This window comes from Strigops habroptila, chromosome 1 (genome assembly GCF_004027225.2).
Source record: "Strigops habroptila isolate Jane chromosome 1, bStrHab1.2.pri, whole genome shotgun sequence".
Classification (NCBI taxonomy): domain Eukaryota; kingdom Metazoa; phylum Chordata; class Aves; order Psittaciformes; family Psittacidae; genus Strigops; species Strigops habroptila.
This window is the reverse complement of record NC_044277.2, coordinates 144,214,714-144,227,652: the sequence shown is the minus strand read 5'-3', so window position 1 is coordinate 144,227,652 and position 12,939 is coordinate 144,214,714. Positions and strand designations below refer to the sequence as shown.

Here is a 12,939-nt window from a genome sequence, read left to right as displayed (position 1 = left end):
ATTTCTTTGTGTTTTGGGGAACACTTTTTACCTTTCCAAAACCCAAACTATGTGCCCCTATTTCAATTACACAACTGTTTAAATGGGGCAGATGAAGAGCAAAGCCCTTTTCACAAGTACGTGGAAATCAAAGTTCATTAACCAGAATATGGTTCACTAGAAAAGTAAAGAAAGCCTCAAAGCAAAGGCATAGACTTGACATGTGACTTTTCTTTATGTACTTATTCAGTACTGCCAATTCTCAACCTCTTCTTCTGAATGGAAGGGTTAAACAAAAGTCAATTTTCTTGAAAGGTGTCCTGGTTTAAGCAATCTGCAACATTCAACTCCCATGTGTTCCATAACACAGCCCACCAGTATGATTTCAGTATTGAAGCATTGCTGTATTACACACACAGAAAATCTGAGATACCAACAGTTTTAAATGTAAGAAAATAATTGTCAAGAATGTGTGCAGTGACCCTTCCACAACAAATCTTTTCAGAGCAACATTTTGCCTAGCAAGAAAACTAAAATCTTACTAAAAAATCTTGACATATATATGACATGTTAAAATATGGTTTTTTAGATGTAAGATATGCAAACAAACAACTTCACCCTCAAAATTAAAGAAAACAGATGGCAGGTCTCAGACTGCCAGAAAACTAATCCTTTTCCTTTTCACATCTACAATACTGCTACAAAAATCCAAGACTAGCATCTCCATCACTCTATTCAGAATCATATTAAGGTGATAAGCAACAGTTATTGCTGAGAATATAAAGGTAGTGACTGACTTTGATTACCTTTGATACTGTAAATGCAGTAACTTTACAATTGCTTAAAAATTGATTTCTATCTGGAAAATTACATTAGCTTATGTCTGATCACGTTAGCTTGTGTTTGGTAAGGTTAAGATGAACACCTGATTCTCAGGCACTAGTGTTTTTAGATAAAATTTGTATTTTCTAAAATGGTCACGATAGGAACACCTACAAAAATGCAGGCTTACGCTCCAAATTCAGAATAACAGAACCAAACCACCATTTCGAGTTTGGTTAGCTTTCAACCCTTGAGTACTAAATACATGCACATTGAAAAAAGCACTCCTCAAAACATATACACCTTAAACATGCTGTTTCATACATATTTATTTAGACTACTGCCTAACTTCTAGGACAGAACATTGCCACTTCGAAAGAGCTGAAAAAGCATCCCAAATGCAAAAGTGAAATTAAAGATTCTCCTAAACCTTGCATTCTCGGGTGATATCAGTGTGTCCAAAGTGAGAGAAATTTGATAAAAAGCTTGAAAGAAGATCTATTTTACAGTTTAAAAAATGGTCACTCTCAAAGGCTTCTATATTGTCATAAGTAAAATGGTGAAATTCAATGCTTTTCCATGTTCCATCACACAATAAAATAAAGCAGAATCCTTTAGAAAAGAAAATCTTACCCTTTCCCATGTGAAAGACAGACCTAGTGCATCAAATTGTTCTCTCATGTGTTGGATATTACTGCAAAATAATAATACAAAATTAATTTAAAATAATTCTGCTGTGATTTATAATCAGGTGCTTAAGTTATGAGAAATCAAAAGCACTAATTAACCTCTAAACACCACTATTATCTTACTAGAAGTCAAACTCGAAGAATTGTCAGAATACTCATATTAAATAATACTTTTTGAAGTCCCTAGTGCATTCTGGTTCAATTTCAACGCTCTATTATACAAGACAGCAATTTTTTTCCTCTTGATCTGAGCACAACTGAAAAGCAAATATAGCACCACAGTTTGAGGGAAACTTTCCTGAAGCAGCACTTCTCATTATTTTTAATTATCTTTACTGTAGTTGAGCCTTCTGAAATCTTCACAATGCAGTAGGCTGTACTTTCACCATTACCTTAATCCTGCCCTATTCTGGCAGTGCTATCCTGGCTGTATTTTACTTTGGCTCAGGTGTTTGTGTGGCTATGGGACAAGCTGAATCAACTTTTCCCTCAACTGAAGACATGCCCTACATAAGGTGCTCTAAAAAAACCTCCCCAGTTTTCTTGCTTCCTTCTGACCAACAGGCTGATCAAACCAATACTGTGGCTGCAAAAACAGCAGAGCCAATGCAAAGGAGGTGGCGGGAACATATGTCCTGGGAGGTGACAAGGAAGCCCTAAACTTCTGGTGGCAGCACAGCCGTAAATTAAGTCAACTGCAAAACCGTAAGGATAGAGCTTGCCCCAGATGGGTTATATTAGGATGTAAAATAAGATACATCAGAACACACAGTGAAGCTTTAGCTTGAAAGTGTACTAAACAGGTTACCAAAATACCCACAATTACACTAGTAATTGTGGGTATTAACTAGAGACCTGTTGTGAATTCATTCACATACTTGAAAATTGCTTAAAATTTCTTATGGACTTTTAACTTTCTACTAAAACGCACCATATCAGATAAAAAGTATCATCTATCCTTCCATGGTGGCTAATTTGACAATCATGAAGCCAAGCATTCAATTCTGATCCAGTACAAACTGCACTGCTGAATAACTGTAACTGAGCAATGCAAGTGTCCAGCATTAACAGGCACAGAGCCCCAGTGACACCAGAAAAGGCCTGCTGTACACCTCTCCTGGTATGGGTACCAGGAAATCCTCTTACGGACTCACAGCTTCCATTGGGAGAAGCCATCCTTTCAGTAGCACTGCTTACATTAAAGTCCCATTCAAAATGAGCTGTACCAATAAAAAAAATTCAAAATTCAGTGTACTTTCACCAAACTTCTGCCACTATACTAACTCTCACTAACTAAAGTTTCGGTATTTTGTATAAGTAACTCAAGTCTTCAATGTGGTTTGCAGGTTGTTTTTTTTTCCTTAACTTTGAGAATATAAGAAGTAATAGGCAATTTGAGCATTTTAAATCACTCCTCGAGAAAATCAGGATGCTCTGAAATTTGGTTGCTCAATCCTGAAACAACTAAGCTGAAAGGCTTTCAGTGTGCCCCGTTTTACAGGGGTGCCTGACTCTGCACCAGGGATGACTAAAGCACATCAGATTGCTACAAAACCATCACAGCTCCACACGTTCAGTTCAGTCATCCCTGTCGCAGGCAGGAGAAACATTCAGGATGGGGCAGCGGAGAAAACAGGAGACAGCAGTTACTACAGAGGTCAGAATTTAAACTGCCTGTGTGGTGAACCAACTCCCTTCCCTAGCACTATCAGAAATAAAAAGGTATGTAAATAATTTTCCTATTTGGATGTTACTATAATCAGTCCCAATAATGATGTGCTAACTTTTCTCAGTCTGTTGTAATATTGTTATCTAACTTACAACTAGACTATCACTCTCTTCAGTACTAGGGAAATTTTCAATGCAAATTTTTCTTCCAGTATAGAACACCTTGTACTTGTAACTACTACCTGCACTGCTTTATGTGTATGGAGCAATGCACACTCATTTACAAGAAAAGAGAAAAACAGGAGAGCATAGAAAGCAGCAGAAGAGAATCAGCTCAGGCTGTGCCCCGCCACATGCTTTTTTGGTATGACCTAGACAAACTGCTAAGACAAGGCAGGCTGAGCTGTTACAGTTCTTTGCTATTGCACAGTCTCTGCCCCAGATGCTCACTGCTTTGCTTTTGAGCCAATTTAACTCGGTCAGCTGGGCACAGTGACTTGCAGACTCTCTCGAAAGGAAAAACACAGGTTTTTGTGTCTTGATAGTAACTGGTTCTCGCACATATTCTTATCTAAACCATACATAAAGGAAATTTTAAATAAGCATAACTAACTCAGAATTTCTGTGTGATGCACATATGCATTCTCCCTAAATTAAATCAGTTGCCATCCTATTTTAGTTGAAAAAGTATTAAGTATCTTGATGTGGGACCAGAAGCACTATCAAAGAAGGAAATGGATCAAGATCCAGAATGCTACCACAGCCAGATTACTGCACCCAGAGCACAACAAAGGGCTTCACTTAAGATTGGTTTCTGAGTCATTTATAGAAACTATTAATTTTAAAGAATACTAGGGGAACATAACACTGAATTCTGCTTATCACTTTCCAAGACCCAATCTCAAATGCAAACTACCTTTTTCCTGGTTTGCATGGTACTGAAACTGCTAATAAACCTAACCACATAGCTCAATTTTCAACTGTGTATTCTACACTAAGATTTACCTCACCATAATGAAATTCTGATTTATTTCTTACTCGCTGATTTGGGTGTTTGGGAAATGTCACTCTTTCAATATTCTATGTTTTTACAATTTAAAATTCATTGAGATTAAAACCTGAAAAATCATCCTGATACATTTATTTTTCAAAATTGATTCATCTGCAAAGTCCCATAAAACATTGGTAAACAATCCTGCTTCTTTCTGTACTGGCTTTCTTCTACTCCTACACTGGTTTTGCTCTGTTCTGTTGGTTTATGGGGTTCACAGTACAGGTATTCACAGTGGAAATGTTGTGTTACTGCAATTCATTATAAACTACCTTTGTGTCCAGCTTGCAGGGTGAAGCCCATGTTCAACTGCAGCATTTTCTGCTGGTAAACCGAATGCGTCCCATCCCATGGGATTAATCACCTGTCAGCAAAAAGGAAATACACAATCACACAGGCCTCCAAATAATGAACAGTGGTTTGCAGCCAAATAAATGGTGTTGAAAGAGATGTATCTCTTTCCTATGTAAGTGCATATTATTTCAAAAAATAATCTAGCAATTCAGTAAGTATTCAAAAAACCTGTTTAACAGCCAAAGAAAGGCCAGTACTTAAGATGCTGTCCTTAAACACATATATATTCAATACATGATAAAAACAATCCCATTTCTTACACTTACAAATGTGCTAAAAATTCAATAATTACAATTAAAGTTACACAAGTTTCACAACAGCAAAAGGTGATTGAGCAACACTTTACAGGCTGTAAGAAATTAAAATTTTTACCCCTTAAAAATGTATTTCTATAAAGCACTTGTTCTTTGGTTGCACGTAAGCAAACAAGCACTAACAAAGCAAGGCCAGCAATACTAATCTCATGGCATTATGATGTGAAAAATCTGTCCATTTCAGAAGCACGAGAGCTCCTTTTGTCACTGGTGTGAATTATTTTTATTATTCTTTGCCACATCCTTCCAATCTTCTGTCTTCAACAGATTATTTCATTAAAAATATTTTATAGACATGTTTATAAAGGTGCCCTAGGCACCAACTCAGTGTAAAAGCAATGAGATTTAACAAATGTGACTCCTCAGCATTCTCATTTTCAATACTGAGCTAAAACAAAACTCTGTTGGTGCAGGAACAAAACCAAAGGCATTAACCTGTGACCAACCGTGATTCAAGCTAGGGCTCATGCACAGCACATTTGTGATGTATAAATCTAATTGAAATCAGAATGCTACTCTCTCTTACAAGTTTTCCCTATTATAAGACAGATTATTGTTCCTCATATGACAGTGTCAGGAAATACGACTCCCTAACTCCCTACTTTCCCACGTTATAAGTGTAACATGGAAAACTGTATTTGGAGCCTAAACCACCTGTGAACACCCTGTTGAGGCACACACACGTCTCCCTCCTCCCACCAGTAATCAAAACTATTGGTATAAAAGAGAAAAAAAAGAAAGGTAAACTTTACATGAACTACAAATCTCAACAGCACTTTTTTAAGGGCACACTGAAATACTAGTTTCTGCAGTTCAGTTCTTTTTCACCACTACTGTTGCTGGTGACCTGTTTCTGGAGAGAAACAATGAAGCAAAGCAGATTTTTTTTTTTCCATGTATAAGACATATTTTCTCTTATTTGAACCCCCTTTGTTTAGACAAATGCCCTATACTTGCATCCCTACAAATGCCTTCTTTTACTAGAAACTGATGCACATTAAGTGAGATCAATTTTTGTAACACTTGGCTTCTGAAGATCCCCCAGATACAAATAAGCAGCCAAAAGCAAGACACGGTCTCATTTCTCACACTCATGAGCAAAAGAATGTGGGAAGAACAGCTTCATTACCAGCTCCAGACTCCGCAAAAGGGCTGACTGATGCTCCAGACAGCTCATGTGCAGACATTTTATCACTGTACCACCAATGCTTGCACAAGTTATCTGCTCACACAGATCTTCCCAATTCTAGCACGTATATTAAAAATATCATGCAGTGTATTCACTTATCACATTCGAAGGGCAGGTCAATTGAACAACCAATAGCATTCTTCAAGTTAAAGGACTGAAGAAGTACAGTAATTAATCTCCAGGATAGATCTATTTATGCAGTTGCTATAGAGATGAACATAACATGCACAGTGGTTTAGAAAATTATTTCAAGTTTATTGTCTCTTTTACTACACCTACATGATGTGATGTGAGACATGACCCTGGTCATCTCTTCCAATACCTAAAGGGGTCTGCAAGAAAGCTGGAAAGAGACTTTTTACAAGGGCATGTAGGGACAGGACAAGGGGGAATTGTTTTAAACTGAATCAGGAGATTTAGATTAGACATTAGGAAAAAGTCCTTCCCTGTGAGTGTGTTAAGACACTGGCATAGGTTGCCTAGAGAAGCTGTGGCTGCCCCATCCCTGGCAGTGTTCCAGGTCATGTTGGACGGGGCTTGGAACAACCTGGTCTACTGGAAGGTGTCCCTGCCTGCGGCAGGGGGTTGGAACTGGATGATCTATAAGGTCCCTTCCAACACAAACCAGTCTGTGATTCTGTAATTCTATGATCTGACTTGTAGCAACCATGAGAAAAGGTTTCCCTCCCAGCTGACAAAGCACATCAACCAGCTCTCAGGAGCAGAAGAGGTGAAAGAAGTTGACTTCTGTGGTGCCTCAGTTTTCCCTTGCCAGCCACACATTTCCCCCACCACGGTCCCACCCAGATGGCAGCAGGATCTTCCGTCTCATCAACACTATGCTGAACGTTACTAGACTCAGGTAGCTGAAACAGCATCAGTTCTATCATTGGAGATAGCTTCTAACTAAGTGTTATCAACAGAGAGTTCTGAACACCACCTGCTTTTTAAAAGTCTGAAATGCCAATATTCAAAGCTCCACAGGCCATTATCTATGCATCTGTAGCATACATTCCAGCTAAACCTTCACGGATTTTGAAAATACTAATTTCCTGACCAGTTATGATGTTAAAATGTAAAAAACCCACCCAGTCCTACAGCCGATCTTTTCTTACCTGCATCCCTCTCATTTTCTGGAATCGAGCTATTGCATCACTGATGGTGTAGACACGAACGTGGCCCATGTGAAGCTTTCCAGAAGGATATGGGAACATAGAAAGCACATAAAATTTTGGTCTTGATTTCTAGAAAGAAATTTTAGAAAGTTGTAACCACATGAGTTTGCATTTCACTTGAATAAATACAAGTGCACGTTATAAACTACAGGGTACCATGAAGAGAAACAAGGTTCTGCTGGAAACTTCATCAGATCAAATTCTTTAGGGATGGAGATAGAGATGTTTTACCAGACTTTGCTGCCATCTCATATATTCATATGGCACTTGAAAATTATGGTTTTAATCAACTTTTACTCAACAAAAGATTAATTAACAGAACTGCAGCATAACAAATCACCATTCCCTACCGTAGCGTCTGTAATTGATTATCTATGTGCTCTTAATCTGTCCCACCAAAATAGGAAAACATGACAGATTATATTCTTTAATTATAGTTTAAATAAGTGTTTTACTTTGTATTTACAACAAACATGGAGCTTGCTCCTGGCCAGTTGCTTTTCATCAGCTGAACTGCAGTAACTCACTCTGTGACAAACCCAATCATGAACATCCACTGAAGTGAAACCGTTCAGCTCCACTACATATGCTCAGCCCCAAAGTAGTATTACAAGCAGTACCTTGCATAGTGAAAAGAAAGTAAAAATCTCATTTAGTTAGGTTTGAGTAAATTGACAGAAGTTACACAGAAATCAAATGTTATTTCTCTCACATAAGTTATTCCTAATGCATCTTGATTACCATTGAATTTATCACCAATACACGCTTGAAAAGTTCCTACAGTATTTTTCTTATGTTAATAATGAGGAAAAAAGGACAACTTTTAGTATTTTGAAAAGAAGTCTATATTTACCAAATATTCCTTCTTTATCGCTTTTCTCCAATTCTAGCAAAATCAGAAATAATCTGAAAACTTCACTGCAGCACTACACGCTATCTGCCTCAATACAAGATGTTATTAAATCTATTTCAACTGTAAGGATAAAACAAAAGTATCATTAAAAATCCAATTTAAACTTATCACATGTATGATACACAATACCTATGTGTTTGTATATTGTCAGATATTACAGACAGAAGCTTAAATTAATGCTTTCCCTGCTACTCTATGCATGCACACTATTTTCATCTGTTCTCCTCTGCAGAAAAAGCAAACCCTTCTTCTGTCTTGGACACCGTGATATGTCAGGTTTTTGCTGGAGAGGGAGCATACTTTAGGAAAGAACTAAGAAAGATGAAGGGAGGCACAAAAACGTTTTTATACCTATGTGACTGAGCATAATTGCAAAGGCAAGAAGAGTCAGAGACCAGGATTACCATTGTTTTCAAGATTTTTTATTGCATGGGAAAGCTTTTTCTTTCCTGCAAGTCACTTACTATTCCTAAGACACTAAACCACAAAATATCCTTAAAAAAATCATCTTCCCTTAATATGGATTTTAATGGATCACAGTGTGAAGTGTAATAGAGTTGGCAAAACCACTATGAGCAACATCTTGAGAAAACTGTTCACAGAAGTTACAAACATTGATGTTTCATTTAATACGTTAAATAATTAATTCCTAAATGTGGTATACTAAATGAAGAATTGATTACTTAAACATTTCCTAAAATTACAGGTTCACACTTTGCTTATCATCGTGGTTTTCCCCAAGTTTTTTTTAATTATTATTTTTCCACTTATCTCATCAACTGTTTTTAATAATCTACTATCATATAAAAGTATTTTCCTCTGAAACATAATATACATATTATTAGAAGCTGACTGTAATAAGTAAGTTTCAATTAAATTCATTCCGAGAAAACAAAAATACCACACACGTAATTTCCAAATGTCTCATAATGCTTACATCAGTTTCTGAAATTCTGCAGAACTGATCCTTTATTCGTGGGAGCCACCAATTTTCAACTCTTTTCCTTGTCTCCAACCCATAGCTTTTTTCCCATTTCCCCGTCTCACTGTAAATAGTTCTGACACAAGCAGGAACCAGCCTTCTCTGCCATTTAATTAATCTCAGGAAGCCATTTCGTTGTCTCTTCAAACATGAGGAACAAGCACCAACTGTCTGACAAACCGCCTGCATTCTGAAGGTTATGATATCTGAAAAAGACAAAAATATGTATTTCAGTCTGCAATATATAACAGGAATTCAGTGCTTATTATGATTACACAGAAATTTTGTAGCTGTGAAACATATTTTAGCTTCATTTAGATTACTTGGCTGTTTTCCATGGTACGTGCATTTTACTACCATGTGTTTGAATTATAAAAGCATTTATTTTTAGGCCAGAGAATTAAGTGTGCCCCTTCCATGGAACAAGACTGTTCTGTTAGAGGTCTTCTCTAATAAGAGACTAATCTTGCCCATAAGAGGAGGATCAGCGAGTTGAAGGTGCTCGGCAGCCTCAACAGAAGATAGCTAATAGGGTGTTAGTAAAAATTCAGAATAAAATCAGGAAAAGAGGAAGTTGCATGAAATTATCCTGCAAAACTACTGAATTTGTCATTACTGAAGAGAGATGGGGATGACTGTACTTAGATTTCAACTAGATATTCTAAACTGACTTTTGCTAAGGTTTCCTCTTTCAACTGGAAAAAAAAAACCCAAACCCAGTTATAAGAAATCCTCAAATGCTTTAGAGTGAGTCTTCTGAAGTAAAACTACTCAGATGTGAGAAAGATCAAACAGTCCACACGTTTGGGATCTGTCTCGGGGAGATATTTGCCGATTTTATTTCCTACAGTAGGAAATATAGCATTAAACAAACTCCAACCCCTACTCTGAGATTTCCTCCTCATCTTCACCCCTAATTCCTTTAAAATAAATAAATAAATATCTTTTTCATATCAGTATTTTCTATCCTCTATGGTTGGGGCTTCTTTTCAGTTTCTGGCCTATACACTTGACTGTTGTACCAAGCCTCCTACTTCAGTCAGCTCTTAATTTTTCTTGCACAGTTACATCCCCAAATCTCTGTGCAGAGAAGCTGCGGGGCACAGGGCCAAGGGCGGAGCCGGCAGCGGCACGGCGGGGGCAGGGGAAGCACAGGAGGGTGATGGTGAGGAGGAGCGGCGGCAGCCGCAGCGGAGCCGCTGGCCTGAGGGGAAGCGTTACCTGTGCGCCGGAGCCCCCTCCCTCAGCTGCCGGCCCGCACTCTGGGCGCCGCCATCTTGGTCCCGTTGTAAGGGGCGGGCAGCCGCTACAGCCTATGTGGCGCCTCCGCACCGCCCTCCGCGCATGCGCTCTGCCCGGCCCGGCGGGACTTCGCGGGCGCCTGTCCGAAGACCAGCAGGTGAACATCACCTCCCCCTCACCCTCCTTTTATAGACATCGCCCCGCCCCGCCTCCTCCTTTTATAGACATGGCCCCGCCCTTCCCGTCCCGCGTTCTCCTTTTATAGATATCGCCCCGCCCTGCCTCCTCCTCTTATAGACATCACGCTTCCTCCCCTTCCTTTTATAGCTGTAAAGCCGCCATCCCCGCCCCGCCCCTAATTCCACAGGCCCCGCCCCACTCGTAGCGGCCGCCCCCCCCCGAGGGGCGGGATGGGGACCCGCATCCCGCCCGAGGCGCCCGTGGGGCACCCCCAGGGTGTTTTGGGGAGGAGAGGTCGGGGGGTGTCACCTGCACCCCAAGGAGCTGCGGGGTGAAGCGATGGTGCCGCAGACCCCCAGGGCGGCCCCCGGGGTCTGGAGGCGGCGCAGCGGGTGGGGGCACCTTTGTTGGGGTCCCCCGGACCCCCCCAATCAGCCGCATCCCGCTCGGAGGGGGTGTAGCACCGCTGGGACCCCCCATCCCATCACATCCATATCCCCGCCGAATCCCGCCAGGACCCTGTGCCCTCGGTGGGCTCCGTCATGGACCCCCTGAGTCCCGCTGCCCCCCCCACCCACCGCGGGCGCGAAGCCGCTCACTCAGCCCCGCTGCGCTCCGGGGGGCCCGCGGGCGGGCTCAGGGGTCCCGGTGTCCCGAGGGGTCCCGCTGTCCGCGGTGCGCACTGGGCGGTACTGGGGGGCACGGGGCGGGAAACCGGGGGTCACTGGGAGGCCATAGGGGGCGCCGCCGGGTCTCGCTGGGCCGGACGTCGGTCGCTCGGCGGCGGGAGGCGAGGCAGGACAGGGCGGAGGGGCCGGAACGTGTCCTGGGAGGGGTTGGGGGGAGGCTGACCCTCAATTGTGCCCCGCGGGGGGTTGGCACCTTCCTCCCGTGCCCCCCCTCAGGGCCATTGTGGACTCCTCGGTGTCCCCAAGCTGTGCTGGGGGGGGTGGTTCTTGGGGCACCCCATAGACCGTGGGGAGTCAGGGCTGAGGGGCCGCCCATTGCCTGCACCCACTGTGCCCCCCCGCCCTAAGGCCCTGCTGGCACCATGGTTCCCCGACGCTCATCCCGCACCCAGGGAACCGGCTCCACAGCGGGGTCCGTGGGGCCGTCATCGCCCCCCTCTGACACCTCGTGAGTGATGGGGGCGTTGGGGTGGGGGAGGGCACCCAGAGAGACTCCTTCAGCCCCCCCCTCCATCCCCGCAGGGATCTTGCCAATGGTGATGACTCTGGCAGTGACTTTGAGGCCATGCTTTGGCCGTGCGGCAAACGGGGACCCCAGCGGTTGCCGAACCACGGCCACGTGTGTCCTGACCCTCCCTTCTCCCTATTCCATGCGTGGGTGCCATCCCACGGCATCCCTAACCCCCTCTTCAATGTGTCTCCCCCCAGGTCAGGAAGTGTCCCCGGATGATGGAGCCAAACGGTGACTGCAGCAGCACATCCACGGTCAACCCGGAGCCAAATACCCTCTTTGAAGCCATTAAATCAGCTAAAATCGCCGTGGAGGTAACCCCAAACTGAGGCAGCACTCCCTGGGGATGCAGGGCCGCAGGGGTAGGGATTTGCAGGGAGAAGTGGCGCTTGGGGGCTCCCAACCTGTTTTTGCACCTGCAGATGGTGGTGGACAACTGGTTGGAGACCTACAAGCGAGACCGTGAGACAGGGTTCTTGGAGCTCATCAACTTTATCGTCTGCTCCTGCGGTTGCAAAGGCTGGGCTCCCCAGGGTGGAGGGGGCCGTTGGTTGACTGGGGGGTAGCAGGGAGGAGGGATTGGGGATATTGGAGGGCACAAGGTGGGCATAGGGCGGGCGGTGGGGCTATTGGGGGTTCAGGGGGCAGCATGAGGGGTCTGGGATGCTCGGGGTGCATTGGTGGGTGCTGGGAGGCACAGGGTAGGCATGGGGGGGACCTGGAGGGTGCTGGGGGGTCAGGGAGGGCAGGAGGGGATTGGGGGTGCTGGGGGTCTTGAGGGGGATGGGGGGGGTGTGTCTATTGGGGGGCTCGGAGGGGGGGGCATGGGGTGGGCATTGAGGGGGGAGCTTTTGAAGGGCATGGGGGGGTACTGGGGGTTTGGAGGGGTCTGTTGGGGGAGGTCAGTCTGGGGTGTCCCTCCACTTTTCCCCCCTCTTCTACCCCAGCCGCAGCCTGATGGTGGTGAAGGAGGAAGAGGAGGAGCAGGAGGAAGAGCAGAGAGGCGAAGAGGAACAAGAGGAGGGCAGGGTGAGCCCTCCCTCCAAGGACCACCCCAGCCACCCTGGGGTACCCAACCTAATTTGTGTGTTTTGTCCCGCCCAGGGCTGCCTCTGGGACGTCTTTGGCAGCATGTTGAACATGAAGGTGATTTTGGAGAGGTGGGTGTGGGTTTGGGGGAG

The 12,939-nt window shown here is 43.5% G+C and overlaps 1 protein-coding gene and 1 long non-coding RNA gene across 5 annotated transcripts in view; one reads left to right on the top strand and one right to left on the bottom strand.

Moving 5' to 3' along the window:
- Positions 1-10,612, bottom strand: part of LARS2 (leucyl-tRNA synthetase 2, mitochondrial) — a 61,029-nt gene extending 50,417 nt beyond the window's left edge. For 2 of the 3 annotated variants that reach the window (XM_030511937.1, XM_030511945.1), the window contains exons 1-5: positions 10,358-10,612; positions 9,092-9,342; positions 7,182-7,310; positions 4,482-4,573; positions 1,435-1,495 (exon numbers count right to left, since the gene is read on the bottom strand). In XM_030511937.1, the coding sequence (XP_030367797.1) occupies positions 1,435-1,495; positions 4,482-4,573; positions 7,182-7,310; positions 9,092-9,325 (516 nt within the window). In that variant the 5' untranslated portion in view covers positions 9,326-9,342; positions 10,358-10,612. Of the gene's footprint in view, positions 1-1,434; positions 1,496-4,481; positions 4,574-7,181; positions 7,311-9,091; positions 9,343-10,357 lie in introns of those variants that run through there. The other variant, XM_030511954.1, reaches the window with a different exon arrangement.
- Positions 10,613-11,833: 1,221 nt separating this feature from the next.
- Positions 11,834-12,784, top strand: LOC115619555. 2 transcript variants are annotated; one of them, XR_003995050.1, is made up of 3 exons: positions 11,834-12,072; positions 12,181-12,230; positions 12,706-12,784. It is a non-coding gene; the product is annotated as an uncharacterized LOC115619555 (long non-coding RNA). The 2 variants fall into 2 exon arrangements; XR_003995051.1 differs by having other exon boundaries at positions 12,181-12,268.
- Positions 12,785-12,939: the final 155 nt, after the last annotated feature.